Source organism: Podarcis tiliguerta (genome assembly GCF_965153285.1).
Source record: "Podarcis tiliguerta genome assembly, chromosome: 2".
Classification (NCBI taxonomy): Eukaryota; Metazoa; Chordata; class Lepidosauria; order Squamata; family Lacertidae; genus Podarcis; species Podarcis tiliguerta.
Window position 1 is genome coordinate 7,093,487 of NC_139535.1, and position 18,749 is coordinate 7,112,235.

General features: G+C 41.8%; 1 protein-coding gene and 1 long non-coding RNA gene across 2 annotated transcripts in view; both read right to left on the reverse strand.

The window, feature by feature from the left end:
• Positions 1 to 18,749, reverse strand: part of LOC310671218 — a 497,424-nt gene that overhangs the window by 403,989 nt on the left and 74,686 nt on the right. The gene's annotated exons all lie outside the window — the stretch shown is intronic.
• Positions 1,315 to 11,860, reverse strand: LOC310672819 (vomeronasal type-2 receptor 26-like; the record flags this gene model as incomplete). The annotated part of the gene is made up of 6 exons (XM_083430475.1): positions 1,315 to 2,222; positions 3,273 to 3,399; positions 5,515 to 5,742; positions 8,013 to 8,825; positions 9,408 to 9,699; positions 11,646 to 11,860. The coding sequence occupies 6 exons, from the start codon at positions 11,858 to 11,860 to the stop codon at positions 1,315 to 1,317; spliced, it is 2,583 nt and encodes an 860-aa protein (XP_083286601.1).

The following is an 18,749-nucleotide window of genomic DNA, read 5'->3' on the forward strand; positions in this document are numbered from 1 at the left end:
GTTTGGCTTGAACTTTGCTAAGAACAGCCCTGGTGGGTTAGTCCAAACTCCCATCTAGTCCTGCAACACAGTGGCCAATCAGACATTGCTGAGAAGCTCACAAGCAGGGCATGAAAGCAATGGGCCTTGCCAGGCACTGGTCACCAGCAACTGGCATTTGGTGGAAGAAACTATGTACTGCATGATTCAATGTTTTGTTTGCTCTCAATCTCCTAACCTTCTGATTCATTGGATGTCTATGAGTGCTGGTGCTATATAAGAGAATGAGACAAAAAGGATGGATCCTGCCCTTCTTCAGCAGCTCCGGGCAAATAAGTGAGAGGTCTGCTCCATGGGGGTGAGTGGGGACTACACCACCAATCTCAACCGGCCTTCATGCCACCACCACTCACCTGCCTTCTTACTTAAAAGTGGTGGTTCTTCTCCATCATGGTCTCTGGCTCCAGCTATCATGGTGCCCCTCTCACTCCCACCAAACAGATAGCTGTCACATTCATTGGTTGATGCCGACCTTGAAAACCCTAAATGACATTGGCCCTGTATATCTAATGGGGCGTCTCCACACCCATCGTCCAGACCAGATACTGAGGTCCAGCTCCAAGGGCCTTCTGGTGGTTCCCTCAAGCATTAATACTCTCAAGTGAGATTCCGTTTTTCAGTTGCTGATTTTAATACTAGAATAATAATAATAATAATAATTTTTTATTTATACCCCGCCCTCCCCAGCCAAGGTCGGGCTCAGAGCGGCTTACAAGCAATAATAAAAACAAGATGAATGATTACAACTTAAAAACAAAAATAAAATACAACATTAAAATAATGGAACATTAAAATATTAAAATGTAGCCTCATCGCAGGCGTCTCCACACCCATCGTCCAGACCAGATACTGAGGTCCAGCTCCAAGGGCCTTCTGGTGGTTCCCTGAGGTATTAATACACTCAAGTGAGATTCTGTTTTTCAGTTGCTGTTTTTAATACTAGAAGCAGAATTTCAAATTACACTAAGTTATTACGTAGGCTTAGGTTATGAACTCAGGAAGAAAGGAAATTGGGTCATGTCAAAGTACAAACTGGATATGGTAGAGAAGGATAATTATGTATGAAGAGGGAGGCTGCACTCCGGGTAACTCTACAGGTAGGGATATCCCTAAAAGTTGTAAGTCCAGAAACTCTCCAGGGATGTGATTCAATGATTCCCTTTCATCATTAAAGATGAATGAAAAACTTAATCTAAAGAGATTCATTCATTCCCAAGTCAACTCTGTGTGTTTCATTACTACTGTGGTGGAATACAGTTATAAATATGCTAAGAATCAGACAACAACTTTAGGTTTTGTGGCCAGCTGTTCCTTTGTGTTCAGATCAGGCCTCAGCACAAGAATGTAGCATTTGGGAATGAAGATGCAGCCCAGAAGCCCAGCACTAGAAGCCAAGATAGAGAAGATCTGCACAGCTACCATGTATTTCCCCTTTGTGCTCAGGTAGGTGGGCACAAAGGAGACCCAAACGCTGCAGAAGACCAGCATGCTGAAGGTGATCAGCTTGGCTTCATTGAAGGCCCCAGGCAGCTTCCTGGCCAGGAAAGCCACCGTGAAGCATATGGCAGCCAGGAAGCCCATATAACCGAGGGCAGCATAAAACATGGCGACAGACCCTTCATTGCATTGCAGAGTGATCTCTCCGGGCTGGGAATGCTTGTCGGAGTCTGGGAATGGGGGAGAGATACACAGCCAAATGATGCAAATGACCATTTGGACACTGGAGCAGGAAAGGACAATGGAGTTGGCCAGACTTTTCCCTAACCATCTCCTCACCCTGTTCCCTGGCTTTGTGGCCAGGAAGGCCAGCACCACCATGATGGTTTTGGACAGCAAAGAAGATACAGCAACTGAGAAGATGGTGCTGAAGGCCGTTTGTCGAAGGAGGCAGGTGACTTTCCTGGGACGGCCAATGAAGAGGAAGGAGGACAAGAAGGACAGCAGGAGGGAGACGAGGATGAAGGAGAGGTCCCTGTTGTTGGCTTTGACTATGGGAGTTTCCTTGTATTTAATGAAGATCCCTACAACAAAGCCTGTGGTTAAGGACAGGAAGAGAGCCAAAGAAGTCAGGAGAATCCCCAGATATTCTTTATATGATAGGAAGGTGATATTCCTCGGAATGCAGTGATCTCGGTCCTTGTTTGGATATTGTTCTTCTGGACATTTGGTGCAATGCTCTGCATCTGAGGAGGAGAAAAAGAATGGCTTTGGCTTTGCTTACAGACATATTCTATTACATGTCGAGAAATGCACTCACATAGGAGATATCAGAAAATGAGAATGTATTGTAAGAAAGGGAAACCTTTTGGTGCATTTCCTTATGCGATAGTTTTCGGGCAGTAACACTACTTCATTTCCATATTTCATTTCACTTTTAATTTGTAAACTGCCTTTCTGTATTGCTATGCAGAAGGAGGGTTAAAAGCTGAAGAAACAACAAAATAGACAGCAAAGATAACAGACATAACACACACACAAAAAGTCATAATAAAAGTATAACTTTAAAATAAACAACATATCAAATTAAGCAAAATTCAATACTATTTAAAAATAATACTAAGGAATAGTAAACAGTAAAATTTAATATCAGCAAATAATAAACAGCTAATACTTATCATGTACAATAAATAATTACTAATCTATAATCAATAAAAAACAGCAAGTCACAATGAATAAAATACCACAAAACATACAAACCATGTAAAAGGGTCAAACTGAGAAACAAGGACACACAACTTATGATTTATTTATTTTTAATATCTTGAACTCCTCTCTTCCAAGCTGCTACAGCTGTTCTCAAACTCCTTGACTGGGATATCCAATAACTTCCTGCTGAAATCCCATAATTTTTAATTGTTCTACAACGCAATGGAATGGAATGTTCACCTAATTTTTTTATTATTGTGCATCATGCTTTCTCTCTTTTAAATAAATATTTGCTATTTACACTATTTCTCGTTTATTTTGAAGACATTTTTATTTTCCTTTGAGAGGGTGGTTCTGGTTCTCTGATCCTAGAAGGCTTGGTATAAAATAACCAAAGGTGTGCCTTATGGGCAGAGCAGGCTGAACCCAATTTGCATCCCAGAGATTGCTTCCTGCAAGTCATTTCTTTCAAATAACTTCCTGGAAGGGGATTAAAAATGCATCCAAATATGTCTTTAGAATCTTCACAGAACGTTTGTGACTAACAAATTCTCCCAACAAGTTCCATCTCCTGTGCTGTCACCCACCTTCCTGTGTAGATATGGTCCCTTCCCCACATGGAACACAAGCGTAGCAGCAAAGTGGCTTGTCTTCTTGAACCACCTTGGCATATCCTGGGCGACACCTTTTGGTACACCTGGCGTGAGGCACAGTCTAGCAATAAAGAAAAGATGGCACATTAAAGGAGAGGTGTCAGCAATATTTGTGCCTATGGAAATCACTCAGAGAGTCTGGAAAGAACCCAGCAAGGTCTCCAGTCCCACAAGAAAGCACCCTTGATGTAAGGGGTGCCAACTTGAATAAAATATTGTGGGGGTCCAGGTAAGCCACACAACACATAATCGATGCCCCCACAGCTCCTAGGAGTTGGCTCCTATGCTTGATGTAAATGGCCTCGGCCCAGTATACCTGAAGGAGCGTCTCCACCCCCATCGTTCTGCCCGGACAATGAGGTCCAGCGCCGAGGGCCTTCTGGCGGTTCTCTCATTGCGAGAAGCAAAGCTACAGGGAAACAGGCAGAGGGGCTCTTCGGGAGTGGCGCCCGCCCTGTCGAACGCCCTCCCATCAGATGTCAAAGCGATAAACAACTACCTGACATTCAGAAGACATCTTAAGGTAGCACTGTTTAGGGAAGTTTTTAATGTGTGACATCTTCGTGTATTTTTGGACTCTGTGGAAACCTCCCAGAGTGGCTGGGGAGGCCCAGCCAGATGGGCGAGGTACAAATAATAAATTATTATTACTATTATTATTATGTAGAACGGAAGCCTCCCTGCTGTGTTTGCTTTTTAAATAATAACAATAACAATAACAATTTATTTATACCCCACCCATCTGGCTGGGTTTCCACAGCCACTCTGGGAGGCTGCCCACAAAAGATTAGGAAAACATTACAACATCAATCATTAAGAACTTCCCTGAACATGGCTACCTTCAGATGTCTTATAAAAGTCACGTAGTTGTTTATTTCCTTGACATCTGATGGGAGGATGTACCACAGGGCAGGCACCACTACCGAGAAGGCCCTGTCTGGTTCCCTGTAACCTCACTTCTTGCAGGGAGGGAACCGCCAGAAGGCCCTCGGAGCTGAACCTCAGTGTCTGGGCTGAACGATGGGGGTAGAGACGCTCCTTCAGGTCTACTGGGCTGAGGCAGTTTAGGGCTTTAAAGGTCAGCACCAACACTTTCTATTGTGCTCGGAAATGTACTGAAAAAAGTATTAATACATAGGTCTTTAAACTACTGGACTGAGGCACAGTCTAATAATAATAAAAAAGAAGGTACATACAGGAGAAGTATTTGTGTGCCAGGAGTATTTGTGTCAATGGAGTTGATTCATAGAGTTTGGAAATAACCCAACAGGTTCTCTAGGCACAGGGCAAAAGATGCAGAAACAAAACAAAAGAAAAGAAAAATCCCATCCCAGAGCAGCAGCAATAAAACACTCTGATGAAGAGCAGTATTTAAACATAGAGTATGATCACATCTTATGCAGGGCTTACATTCCGGGGAAGGAGTAGTATATGCCAAAATGTATATACAGTGGTACCTTGGTTCCTGAATGGCTTGGCTCCCAAACAAATCAGCGCCCGAAAGCTGCAAACCCGGAAGCAAGTGGCTTTCAGTTGAGTGCAGGAAGCTCCCGCAACCAATTGGAAGCCGTTCCTTAGTTTTCGAACAGTTTGGGGAGTTGAGTGGACTTCCGGAATGGATTAAGTTCCAGAACCAAAATTCCACTGCACTCGAATGAGCCCCTTGGAACGGCTCCTGCACAACCACCCTGACCTTCCGGAGCTGGCAGGCCAAGCAGGCCTTACTCCCAAGCTCTCTGTTTGCTCACTTGGCTCCAGGATGCTCCTGCGTGGGGTCTGAGATGTTCTCATGAGATCTCGCAGGGCCGGGCTGGATTAGCCATTAAGCAAAATAAGTACGTGCTTAGGGCATCCAGGGAAGGTGGGCACCACAGGAATTCTTCTGTTGCTGGATTTACCATGGACCATATTGTGTAGCTCAATCAGGTTCCACAAGAAAGGCTCCCACAATAAATGAAAAAATTACATACATACAAACAAATAAACACAAATAGAAACATATGTGTGTGTGTGTATCTGTACATGAAGAGCATTATGCACATTTAATAATTTACTTAATTAATTATAATGAAAGCATCAGCCAAACTTCCAAAAGATTATACTTGAATTCCTCTTGTAAATATTCAACAGAATACTAGATCTTCATGTGTATCATGCGGAATAAAGGGGCTCTTACCTGGTTAAACCTCTTGGGCCACACAATAGCTTCTGGGTTAATGGCGAGCTTGAAGTCAGTGGATGCCTCTCTCTCTATACTCCCAATTTTCACTCTAACACAAGACTCATTGGGAAGCACCACCCAATTCTCAATATCAAACATGATTGGCAGCTCCCCATTCTCACCCAAATACAGTCCGCCCATGGAAGAGTTCAACAACCGGGTTTCTCTTAAGAAAGGGTGAAGCTGGAATGACAGGGAAAAGACCAGCATTTTTTTTTCTTTTTTAAAAAGTTTTTATTTATACAACAAGAAAAACAAACAAACAAAAAACACAAATACCAAATTATACACAAATTACAAAAATAACCATAGACACATAATATTCTTAGCAAACAATAAAACATCTATTGGTCTTAACACTAAAGACCCAACCTCCCGTCTATTCCATACTTCAAATTCATATTTCTTATTGCCAATACACAATTTTTTAAATAATTAAACTTATTCTCATTAAATCTAATTTCTTATATCTACCTTTCAACTATTACTGAAGTTCCTCGAATGCTGCAACAGAATTTAAACTACTATATGGCCATCCTGACTCGGCCCCAGACACACTGGCCAGATGTTTGGAAACTGTGGCTGGATGGTTACGTGGGAGCCGGTTGAAGCTAAATCCTTCGAAGACAGAGGTCCTGTGGCTGGGACGGGACAATATGGGATTGGGGGGGCAACTCCCATCTCTTACGGGGGTGCAATTAGTGCCAGCACCGTCCGTTAAGAGTTTGGGTGTAATCTTCGACACCTCCCTTTCCATGGAGGCGCAGATTGCAGCTACAACAAAGGCGGCATTTTTCCATCTCCGCCAAGCTAAGCAGTTGGCTCCTTACCTCTCTCGCCCTGACCTAGCCTCTGTGATCCACGCGACGGTCACCGCCAGACTGGATTATTGTAACTCGCTCTACGTGGGGCTGCCCTTGAGACTGACCCAGAAACTCCAGCGGGTGCAGAATGCTGCAGCGAGACTCCTTACGGGGTCTTCGCTGCAAGATCACATAAAATAAAAACATCTTGAAGGTCCCAGGCCACAGAGAAGTTAGGCTGGCCTCAACTAGAGCCAGGGCTTTTTCGGCCGTGACTCCGATCTGGTGGAACACTCTGTCACAAGAGACCAGGGCCCTGCGGGACTTGACATCTTTCTGCAGGGCCTGCAAGACAGAACTGTTCCACCAGGCCTTTGGCCAGGGCACAGCCTGACTCCCTCCCTCGGCAATCTTCGCAGAGCTCTGGCCCAATGGTTGCCAGTGGCTTGAATTAATTAATTTTATAATGAATGATTTTAGAGTGTTGTTTGTGCTATACTTTTGTACTGTTTTATTGTTGTTAGCCGCCCTGAGCCTGGCTTCGGCTGGGGAGGGTGCGATATAAATAAAAATTGTTGTTGTTGTTGTTGTTGTTGTTGTTGTTGTTGTTGTTATATTTATTTTTCAGATATTCTTTAAAAAACCTCCCATTTAGAAACAAATTCCTGTTTTGATTTATTCTTTATTTTTTCTGATAAACCATCTAATTCAGCATATTCTGTCAGCTTTGGGAAATTTCTGTTGAGAACCCCTTTTGTTTGTCAGATTTAAATTTTTCAAATAACTGATGGTATTGGAACCAGTCTGAAATGTGGTCTCTTATTTCCTCAAAGTTTTTAAATTTTATTTGGTTGTCTTCATTTTTTAGAAGTATTTTATATGTTGGCCAGCTTTCCTGAGTATTTTTCCGTTTTACTGCTATGGCTTCTACTGGAGAAGTCCACCACGGGACTTTAGGCTCCATCAGGTCTTTATATTTTTCCCCATACAGCAAAGAGTGACTTTCTTATTATATGGTTGGTAAAGTTTTTATGAATTTTCGCTTTTCCATATATTAGGTAGGCGTGCCATCCCCAATGGTTGTCAAAACCTTCCAGGTCCAGGAGGTCCGAATCCTGCAACGTGCACCAATCTTTTAGCCAGGTGAAACAGGCTGCCTCGTAGTAAAGTTTTAGGTCGGGTAGACCAGCATTTCAAAGCATTTTGGACATCTCATCCCTGCTCCCTTTGAGCTCCAAAGTCCTGGCATACCTGGCCTGGAATCTTCGGAGGACTAAACACCCGAACATTTTAGATGCCTCATCCATGCTTCCTTGGAACTCAAAACTCCTGTTGTGCCACAATTTCTCCAACAGGCAAGATTAAACAGACACCCTCCATGTGGAGGGATGTCTGCTTTTAACTTGTTTTGGCTTCTTATGGTTTTATTATATCGTCCTATGTTTTTCATTGCAGTAGACCACCTTGAGATTTTATGAAATACACACTGTATATACATCTTCCAGCAGGAGCCTTTTAAAAAGAATCTAAATCTAAATAAATAAAACAAAAACCTTTTCCTCACTGTTGCATTCGTGTCTAAATCAATGAGAATGATTATTGTAAAGTTGGTAGAAAGAACTTTGATTGCTAGAAAGGGAAAGGAAATACCTGCCATGGCTGTAGCCTTTGACATGCCAACTGGTCTCCTCCACCCGCCATCAACATCTGCTTTGATCTGGATGAACAGGCAACATTTAAAGCATGTGCCATGATTTGGAGACTGAAGTATGTTCTGTGGCTGTCTTGAGACAGAACACTCTGCAGCTCCTCTTCAGACGGCACCTCCGGATTCTCTACATCTTTGCATCTTGTCCAACCTCTTACAGCAAGGACGTGCTTTGAGTATGAACAACTAAATGCTTTTTGCCGAAACAGATTAAAAAGATGGGACTCTGATTTACAGCAGTCACGTTTGCTCCTTATTTTGGTCTTCATTACAAAGGAGAATGAACCATGGATATACTTCAAGGACTTGGGACCATAAAGCAAATTCATGTCAATGTCTTGAAAAGCTGTTGTGAGCCATACTTTTGACCCAAGTTCTTGTTTCCAAAGTACTTCTTCTAGTGTCATGAGGGTACGCAGTGCTATATGACTGTTTACATAGCAAAGGAATACATTGGTCTGTCTCCGTAGGGCAATTAATTCACTTACTGTGAACCTCCCAGGTTCATTCCTGTCTGGTATTGTTACTGAAAAGGCAACACAAATTCCATTGCTGGCCATCAGAAATGTCATGGCACTCAAGAACCTTTCTCCATTATCATTCTTTGGAACAAAGAGGCCGATCCACGTCCATCCAAAATGCTGCAGCATCTTTACAATCCCCATGTACTGAACATCTTCATTGGGGACCGTACGGTAGACAAAAGGGACTTTGGTGTTCTCATCAACAACCCCAGATACAAAGCCATAACTGATCTGAAGTGGGGAAGAAAAAATATAGTGTTTCTTTTTCAGAGCAAAGTACAGGATTAACCTGAAATATTTAATACCTAACAAATATTGTGCTAGTTTTATTTATTTTGCTGACTGGGGCTGATAGTTTTACTTTGAAACTTTGGGAGGCTGCAACCCCAGCAAAGTCTCCGTGTTAATAATAATAATAATAATTTATTATTTATACCCCGCTCATCTGGCGAGGTTTGCCCAGCCACTCTGGGCGGCATCCAACAGAACACGAAAATACAATAACCTATTAAATATTAAAAGCTTCCCTAAACAGGGAATAAACTTTTGAATCATAGAGTTGGAAGCGACCCTGAGGTTCATCTTGTCGTCCCCCCGGCAATGCAGCTTTCCCATACGGGGATCAAGCCTGCAACCTTGACGTTGGCAGCACCACACTCTAACCAACTGCACCACACTCTAACCAACTGAGCTATCTAGCTTAACATAGCTCAGTATTTTTTCCCTCGTTGATGCTCCTTTTTGCTGACGTTACAGTGAATTTATTTTGCTGCTGAACCTCTTTTGTGTCCCTCCATGCCCCACCCTTCTTACCTGTGGGATTTTGTACATGCCTAACGTGGTTGAAATCACTTTGGAGATGATGGAATTGGCTCCTTCAAGAACAGCCAAGATATTATTCCATTTTCCACAGCGATAGTTTGGAATATTGCTTTCCCCACCTGCAAGCAGGTCTAGCATGGCGTCGGAAGTGATCCTTGCATTGTAATAGTTCTCATAGAGGCTGTAGCCCAGAGTGATGTTGGGTAAGAGCCTGGGATCCCGGTTGATCTCTTGGATGGTGAACAAGAAGGACGAGATATGCCAGTAGAACCTAAATGGCATACTGTAAGAAATCAATCAATCAAAAGTGTCAAACCATTCACCATTTAATGAAAATAAATAGTATTTGATTCCCTAAATCATGGTCTGCATTAGAGCTGCCATACACACATAGCAGTAAGACAGCAGTTGGAAACAGTGTGTGGGTGGAATTCACTGGAATTTCCTTTAAAATAACTCAAGAACTTTGCCAATAAATCTTTTGGTCTGGATTTTCACTTGTCACAATATGGGGACTCTAGTCTGTATGTTTGTTTGAAGGGTGAGAAGAGACATATCCTTCTTACAAGATGAAAATCCATTTGCCACCTAAGAATTAAAATATAAGGATTTCTCAAGAGGAGAAGCACACATCTTCAAAGAAGGAAAATGAAGAAAACATTCTTCTTTCCGAATGTGTGAGAAATATGGGGACATGGCTGCTAAGGCTAGTATTGGCTGCTTCAAAGGAGTTGCATAAAGAGCCAACTGCAATGGAGAGCTAAGTCTGTTTAGCTCTCTATTTCATTAGTATGGCTTAGTTTCAATAGGCAGGATTAGGATTGGGCTGTTATTTAAGAAAAGTCAGTTCCAACCAGTCTTTCAGCAAAACAAACAATCAGAAGGATGTATTTCCTTCCGTCTCTCCTGTGCAAGTGAATTCAGGTGTCTGGCTCAGCAGTGAGGGGGAAATCTTAGGAATGTGGATTGCTGCTGGGGAGGGGGGAGTGAAGCAGAGAAAAAGTCCCTGGAGCCAAATTAATTCCCCAGAAGCACTGAACTTGGCTAAGTTTGCAATTGCGTGTCTTATTCTGCATCCAGGGGTGCTTCTAGTATAGTTCTAGGTTGAGATAATGTCCACTTAAAGTAGCATTTCATCCAGGAGAATAGTTTCCTTGTCACTCATATTTCTCCCTGTGGGAACTGTTCAATCTCATTGCAATGGCAGTCACAGACACTAATTCTGCTGATATCTTCTGGGAGGTTATTTCAGGCAGCATATCAGCATAAAAGACCTCTGTTTTGTCTATTTAAATATGTTTTGTTTTGGTTTTCAACAGTAACACTATAAACTTAACATGAACAGCAAACACAACACGTATATGTTATTGAAAGTAACCTTAAGTTACATACATAATAGGCTCACTGGTTAATTAGTCCTCTCCATAGATATACATGTGTTATAGGTACCCCTGCCCGTACGGGCCAGTCGTATCCGACTCTGGGGTTGCGCGCCCATCTCGCTTAAGAGGCCGGGGGCCAGCGCTGTCCGAAGACACTTCCGGGTCACGTGGCCAGCGTGACAAGCTGCATCTGGCAAGCCAGTGCAGCACACGGAAACGCCATTTACCTTCCCGCTATAAAGCGGTCCCTATTTATCTACTTGCACCCGGGGGTGCTTTCGAACTGCTAGGTTGGCAGGCACTGGGACCGAAAGATGGGAGCGCACCCCGCCGCGGGGATTTGAACCGCCAACCTGACGATCAGCAAGTCCTAGGTGCTGAGGTTTTACCCACAGCGCCACCTGCGTGTTATGGGGGTTGCAATAACTGTGCTGGCTTCTTAATGTGATCTGTAAACAACAACCACATGCTTAAAAATTACACAAAGTAGGATTTTCGCCAGTGTCCCACTCATCTCATGAATGCAGGTGTGATCATTCAGTGAATCATTTTGAGGCCTGATCAGGTTCATTTATACACTTGTGTTCTTCAACAAGCAACACAGCAGCACAGCAGGTAAAAACAGAGCACGGTTGGGAACATGCAACCCACTAGCTGGTGTGAAACTCAAGTTCCCTTCAGCCCCTGCCAGCATGGCCAGTGATCAGGGGTGATGGGAGCTGCAGTCCCACAACATCTGGAAGACCACAGAGTTCTCACCCCTAAAATGGAGACTATTTTCCTAGTAAACAGGAGCCATTGGGGTGCAGTAGAAAAACGTGACGTCATTCTGCATATAATTACTTACTCATTCTTAAACCTGGTTAATGGGGGCTGCGAAAAGTTGTATGGAAGTTGTAGATTAAACATATTTGGAGTTATTATCCCACCAATGAGGAAGTCGCCAGTCTGGAAATAATTCTGTGCTTTGATTCCTTCCCCGATTGGATTCAAGGGGCATTTTGCCTTCAGGTTTCCACAGGATTCAAGCAAAATGAGCAGCATCAGCATCTGGGATCTCATTCTGACTGATTGCTACACCTCTCTTGTGAATGTTCCTCTCACCCCCATAGCCAGCTACATCAGAAGAAGCCAAAAAACTCTTATTTATCCAATATGGGTAGTGCTCAGCGATAGCTTCAGAGCCATTAAACCTCTCAGTCTTGACTCAGTCTGTCTCTGACACAGGTGATCTTCTGTGCATCAACCTTTCCCTCAGGAACAAGGCAGAATAAATCACTATGATGTTGATAATTATAAGGGGAAGGAAGTTAATCTTTGCAACAACCTGAAGTCTCTGTGTGGCCTGAGGGGCAGGAGCAGAGTTGGACATAAACATGTTTGGGAGGAAACAAAGTTGCTGCTCCAAAGTTTGACATGGGTCACGTGGTGAGTGACAGTTTGGCCTGAACTTTGCTGCTGACAAGAGCATTAGAGGAGTCCTACTGCTGGTTCAGCTCAAAGCTTAATCCAATCCAGTATCCTGCTGCACTCAGTGGCCAACCCAAGTTAATGGCAACAGCTCTTTCCTGGAGTTGACCTCAGCAACTGGCATATGAAGCCTCTGATCCTGGCAGCCATGTGATCGCCTTTTAAATGTGTCTCAGTTAGCAGCTGAAACAGAATAAAAAATTTCCTTCCAGTAGGGCTGGACCCTACAAAGTTGATGGGTATTCCCATCCAAATGGTGTGTGCGCACTGCATCATGTGATCATTTATGTGGGGCATGGCTTATCTGGGTCCCCACAATATTTTATTCAAGTTGGCACCCCTGACATCAAGGGTGCTTTCTTGTGGGACTGGAGACCCTGCTCTCCAGGGAGATTCGGCTGGTACCTTCATTGTAGACCTTCAGGTCCCGAGTGAAAAGTTCCTTTTTAACCAGGCCTTTGGCTGACTGACATCCAATCCCCTTTGAAATGTCTTCTAATGGAGGGATTATTGGTTAGTTTACGTTCTTTTTTATTATGTATTTTGTCTTTTTTATATTGTATTTTTATGTTGTGAACCAACCTGACATCTATGGCTGATGGGCGCTATAAAAATTTAATAAATTAAATAATAAGAATAAAATCAAACTGAGGTGTCTGGCTCAGCTCGTTTCTGATTACCTCATATCAAGTTTCTGTCATGTCCTTCCATGTACTAAGTTTTCTCCTAGTCTTGTACTTTTGATCCTCATCATAACTCACGTGCCGAAAATATTTCTCTGCCACAAACTATGTATCATAACCTTGTAGATTTCCATATGACCTTTTATCTATGCCCTTCATTTAGCTAGTTTAATGTCCCTTTTCTTCTAATTTAGCTAAGTTCATTTTGCACTATAGCAATTCAGTTGACAACGTCTTAAGCAGCTTAGGAAATTCAGCTATGAGTAATATGCAGTCTAACTGAAGATTGAAGAGCCTGGTACAGGAATGATTTCAAGCAACAATGGGCAACTCCACAATTGCTATTAGTGAAGAATCGGGAATCAGAAACTTTAACTGCTGTCAATTATCTATCTCTTCTGCATCACAAGTGAGCTAAGGGAACTTTGACAATGATGCTTTTGGACCTTTTCCTCGCCATACACATGGTTAGCTGGAATTGCAGTGAGAGGAAGCTGCTTGTCTATGCATTGGGGGGGGGTTATTGAGGCATTGTTTTTTTATTTTGAATTTTGTGGTGTCATAGTTATACTTTGATTTTGTTCTGTGAATCACCCTGAGACCTCCCGTTATAGGGTGGTATATAAATTCAATAAATAATGATAATAATAATATTTGTAGAGTTTACTGCAGCCCTCAGGAAAATACTACCTGGCATCCAGATTTTTTTTTAATTCCAACAACAAGCTGTGGTTCCACTCAAGATTCAGAGGGGTGGGGACATTCCACTCTACAATTCTACAACTGTACAAAGCCCTCAGTTTATTTAGAGCGTCCTGATCTTGCTCTTTGGCCAATCTCCCACTGTAGCTTACAGATATCATTCCTAAAACTGCCTATGACCTCAAGCTTATAATTTTAAAAGACATGGATAATAATAATATTAATAATAATAAATTTTTATTTATATCCCACCCTCCCCAGCCGAAGCTGGGCTCAGAGCAGGTAACAACAATAAAAGTAGCACAGCATTCTAAAACCATTTCATTTTAAAATCAATTCAAATCAAATTAATGGCAACCATTGGGCTAGGGTTTTGTGAGGATTACCAAAGGAGGGGGTCAGACTATGCCTTGGCCAAAGGCCTGGTGGAACAGCTCTGTCTTGCAGACCCTGCGGAAAGATGTCAAGTCTAGCAGGGCCCTAGTCTCTTGTGACAGAGCGTTCCACCAGATCGGGGTCACAGACAAAAAGCCCTGGCTCTAATTGAGGCCAGCCTAACGTCCCTGTGGCCCGGGACCTCCAATATGTTTTTATTTGAAGACCGTAAGGAGCAAAAGGAAAAGAGATTTGATACTCCTCTCAGCCTCGGCCTCCACAAACAGTGGTCCGGATTATAGGAGCCGGAGTCCAGCAGCACCTGAAGGGCCACTGTCTCCCTATCCCTAAATAAGAACTATTTCCCGGTTAAAGGGAACCATTGAAGTGGAGGTGGAGAAGCATGATATAGAATCATAGAATCATAGAGTTGGAAGAGACCACAAGGGCCATCGAGTCCAACCCCCTGCCAAGCAGGAAACACCATCAGAGCACTCCTGACATATGGTTGTCAAGCCTCTGCTTAAAGACCTCCAAAGAAGGAGACTCCACCACACTCCTTGGCAGCAAATTCCACTGTCGAACAGCTCTTACTGCCAGGAAGTTCTTCCTAATGTTTAGGTGGAATCTTCTTTCTTGTAGTTTGGATTCATTGCTCCATGTCCGCTTCTCTGGAGCAGCAGAAAATGACCGTTCACTGACAGCCAGTCAAACAAGAGCGATACATTGTTTCAACTATCCTTTTCTGCCGCAAAAAAAAGAGCAAAGGGACTAGAAATAACTGTAAAACCAGTTTCATTGTTGCAGTTGTACTTTAAAAAGGAGACATTTTGGTCTAATACAAATACAATTAGTAACTTTGTCCCTCCAGAGGAAGTTTTTGAAATTGCTACAAGTGCTACAAGTGCTGGAATTTTCCAACTCTGTGTTTAGACTCTGGGACTGTGGGATTAACCTTGAACTACTTAAGTATTATGGCAGATGGAAAAGAAAAAATAGACCTATCAACAACAAGGTCCAGGAAGCCGCGGCAGCGAAGAGCCTCTGTATCTGGGCATTCCACCCTACCTGCGGCTGTTTCAACTCAGCCCAAATCAAAAGGTATGGCATCAGAAGAAGCTCTGGCAATTGCATTAAGTAAGATAAATGATTCATTGGAACAACTTAACAAAAAAGTAGATGATGCAAATAAAAAAATTGATCAGAATACAGAAAGTTTAAATAATTTGGGACAAAAAGTTAATAGCAACACAGAATCTATTGAAAAACTGATACAGGAATCTAATTTGACACGACAGGCCGCAGAGGAGGCTAAGGAGAAAGCTGCGGCTGTGGAAGCTATAGTAACTCAATTGGAAACAGAGAAAGTTCCAGACCTGGTGAGGCAACTTGAAGACCATAAGTTGAAGCTTTCTATGATTGAGCTTAAGGACAAACAGATAAATTTGAGGATCAGAGCTGTCCCTGAATTGGAAAAGGGCAGTTTGGCAGACTTTCTTACGCAGGAATTTGTAGAATTTTGGGAGTTGAAATCGGAACAAGAGGAATTTAAAATTGTGAGGGCCTTCAGACTTGGAAGAGGAGTGAGGAAAGAGAAGAATAGAATAAGAGATTGTCTGATTATCCTCAGATCGATAGAAGAGAGAGACAGAATTTTGAGTTGGCATTACCAGAAAACTCTGGTAATACAACAGTCAAGAGTGGAAATATTTAAAGATATCCCGAAACATCTTTTGGACCTTAGGTCTGATTACGGAGAATTGGTTGTTCTGCTGAGAAAGAACCAAATTAATTTCAGGTGGGAATTCCCCCAAGGTTTATCCTTCACTTTTAAAGGAAGGAAAATAAAAATAAGATCAGAAGAAGATAAAGTAAAGTTTATGAACAAACACGAGGAAGATCTGCAGAAGGAGCTTGGAAAAGAGCCAAAAGTGTTAGACAGAGGAGCGTCAGACAGAGGATTAGAGCAAAGAGCACTGGATAGAGGGTCACCAAAAAGAGGACTTGTGGACGTAGCAACACTACCTTATGGATTGGACCATCTAATGAACAAGACATTGACACCACCGACGGAAGAAGAGCAAGCACTGGGTGCAGTTGGAGGAAAACCATGGCACTGCAAATATTAAGCTGGAACATTAATGGTTTTAACTCCCCCGAAAAAAGGAGGAGGGTCTTTCATTTACTTAAAAAAAGAACAATTGGACTTGATTTGCTTGCAAGAAACACATGTGATAAGGCTTCACAGGAAGATATTGATTAATAAAAGATTGGGCCAAGAATTTATTTCATCAGATAAAGTTAAAAAAAGAGGAGTAGTCCTATATGCAAAAGAGAGCCTATCACCGAAATTTATATTTAAAGATGACCAAGGAAGATTTGTCACAATTGAAATTCAATCACAAGGAGAGAAATTTTTGATAGTAGGTATTTATGCACCAAATGAAGGAAAATCGGAATTTTTCAAGAAGTTGCATGAGACCCCAATGATCCTGATATGATCCTGATGGGAGATATGAATGGAGTGGTGTCTACAAATATGGACAAGGCACAGAGACAGGTAGTCACCAAGGATGGTAGACTACCAAAAACCTTTTTTTGACATGACTGAAAACATGTACTTAGTTGACATCTGGAGAACGAAGAACCCCTTGGGAAGAGAGGGAACTTTCTTCTCTGAGGCTAAGATGACATGGACAAGAATCGACCAAATTTGGGTAACTAGAGGACTGGCCCCGAAGACTAATAAAGTGGAAATCTGCCCTAAATCTTGCTCCGACCATAACGCTGTGAAGATGGAAATGAAACTGATACCAATTGGTTCCTTTAGATGGAGGATGAATGATGCCCTGTTTAGGAATGAAGAAGTGACCAAGAAGGCCCAAAAAACACTGAGAGACTATTTTGAGATAAATATGAATACTACAGTGGAAAAAAGAGTAATTTGGGATGCAAGCAAAGCGGTCATGAGAGGATTTTTGATACAACAGAATGCAATTAAGAAGAGAACACAAAATGAGAAAAAAGATAAAATCCTGGAAAAAATAAAGGAAGGAGAGAAGAAACTGAGGGTGAAACCAAAGTCGCAGGAGATTCTGAAAGAGATAAAGTTATATCAAGTACAATATATGAAAATGATGAATCAGGAAATAGAATGGAAGATTAGACAGATGAGACAAAAGACATTTGAATCGGCAAATAAGTGCGGAAAACTTCTGGCCTGGCAATTGAAAAAAAGACAAACCTTAATACAGTTACGAATTTGGAAGTGGAAGGAAAGAATATACAAAATCCAGTGGAAATTAGAAAGTGCTTCCAGAGGTATTTTAAACAACTATATACACAGGAAAAGCAGAAAGAAATAGACATTGATAGATTTTTGAAAATTAATGGACTACAAAAAATCTCCCAGGAAAATAAGTTAATGTTGAACCATAAAATTACAGTGCAGGAAGTAGAAGGGGCCATTCAGAATATGCAACTGGGTAAATCTCCACGACCGGATGGATTGACTTCAAGATACTACAGATCTTTGAAAGAATGGTTAATACAACCTTTAAAGGAAGTCTGTAATGAAATATTGGAGGGGAAAAGGGCACCAGAGTCGTGGAAGGATGCTTATATTACACTTATACCGAAAACAGAGACTGAAAAGACACAACTTAAGAACTACCACCCCATATCACTGCTTAATGTGGATTACAAAATTTTTGCAGATATATTGGCTAAAAGATTAAAAAAGGTATTAGCAGAAGAAATTCATAAAGATCAAGCGGGCTTTCTCCCGGGCAGACACTTGTCTGATAATACGAGGAACATAATCAATATTATTGAAAAATTACAAGTGAAGATCAATACTAAAGCAGTTTTGATATTTGTGGACGTGGAAAAAGCCTTTGACAACATCTCTTGGAGTTTTATGAAGAAGAATCTACAGGGGATGGGGGCTGGCCAAGGTTTTAGAAATGGTATAGGTGCAATTTATTCAGAACAGAAGGCTAAATTAATTGTGAATAATGTAGTGACGGAAGAATTTAACATTGAGAAAGGAACACGACAAGGGTGCCCAATCTCTCCATTGCTTTTTATATCGGTCCTGGAGATTTTGTTAAACATGATTAGAAGGGACCAATTGGTTAAAGGTATGCAAGTGGGAGCTAAACAGTACAAATTGAAAGCATTTGCTGATGATTTGGTATTGACTCTACAGGAGCCAGAATCTAGTACTAAAAGAGTATTGGAATTGATTCAAGAATTTGGTCAGGTAGCAGGTTTTAAGTTAAACAAGATTAAAACCAAGGTTCTAGAGAAAAATTTAACTGTGATGGTGAGAGAAAAGTTTCAGAAGGAGACAGGATTAACATTGGTCAAGAAAGTGAAATATTTGGGGGTTAATATGACTGCTAAAAATGTGAATTTATTTAAGGATAACTATGAAAAATGTTGGTCTGAAGTGAAAAAGGATTTAGAAATATGGTCAAATTTGAAACTATCATTGTTAGGCCGAATTGCTGTGATAAAAATGAATGTGCTGCCAAGGATGTTATTTTTGTTCCAAACACTGCAAATCGTGGACAAAATGGATTGTTTCAAGAAGTGGCAGAGAGATATCTCTAGATTTGTCTGGCAGGGCAAGAAGCCTCGAATAAAATTTAAGATATTAACAGATGCTAAAGAAAGAGGTGGATTTGCCCTGCCAGACCTTAAACTTTATTATGAAT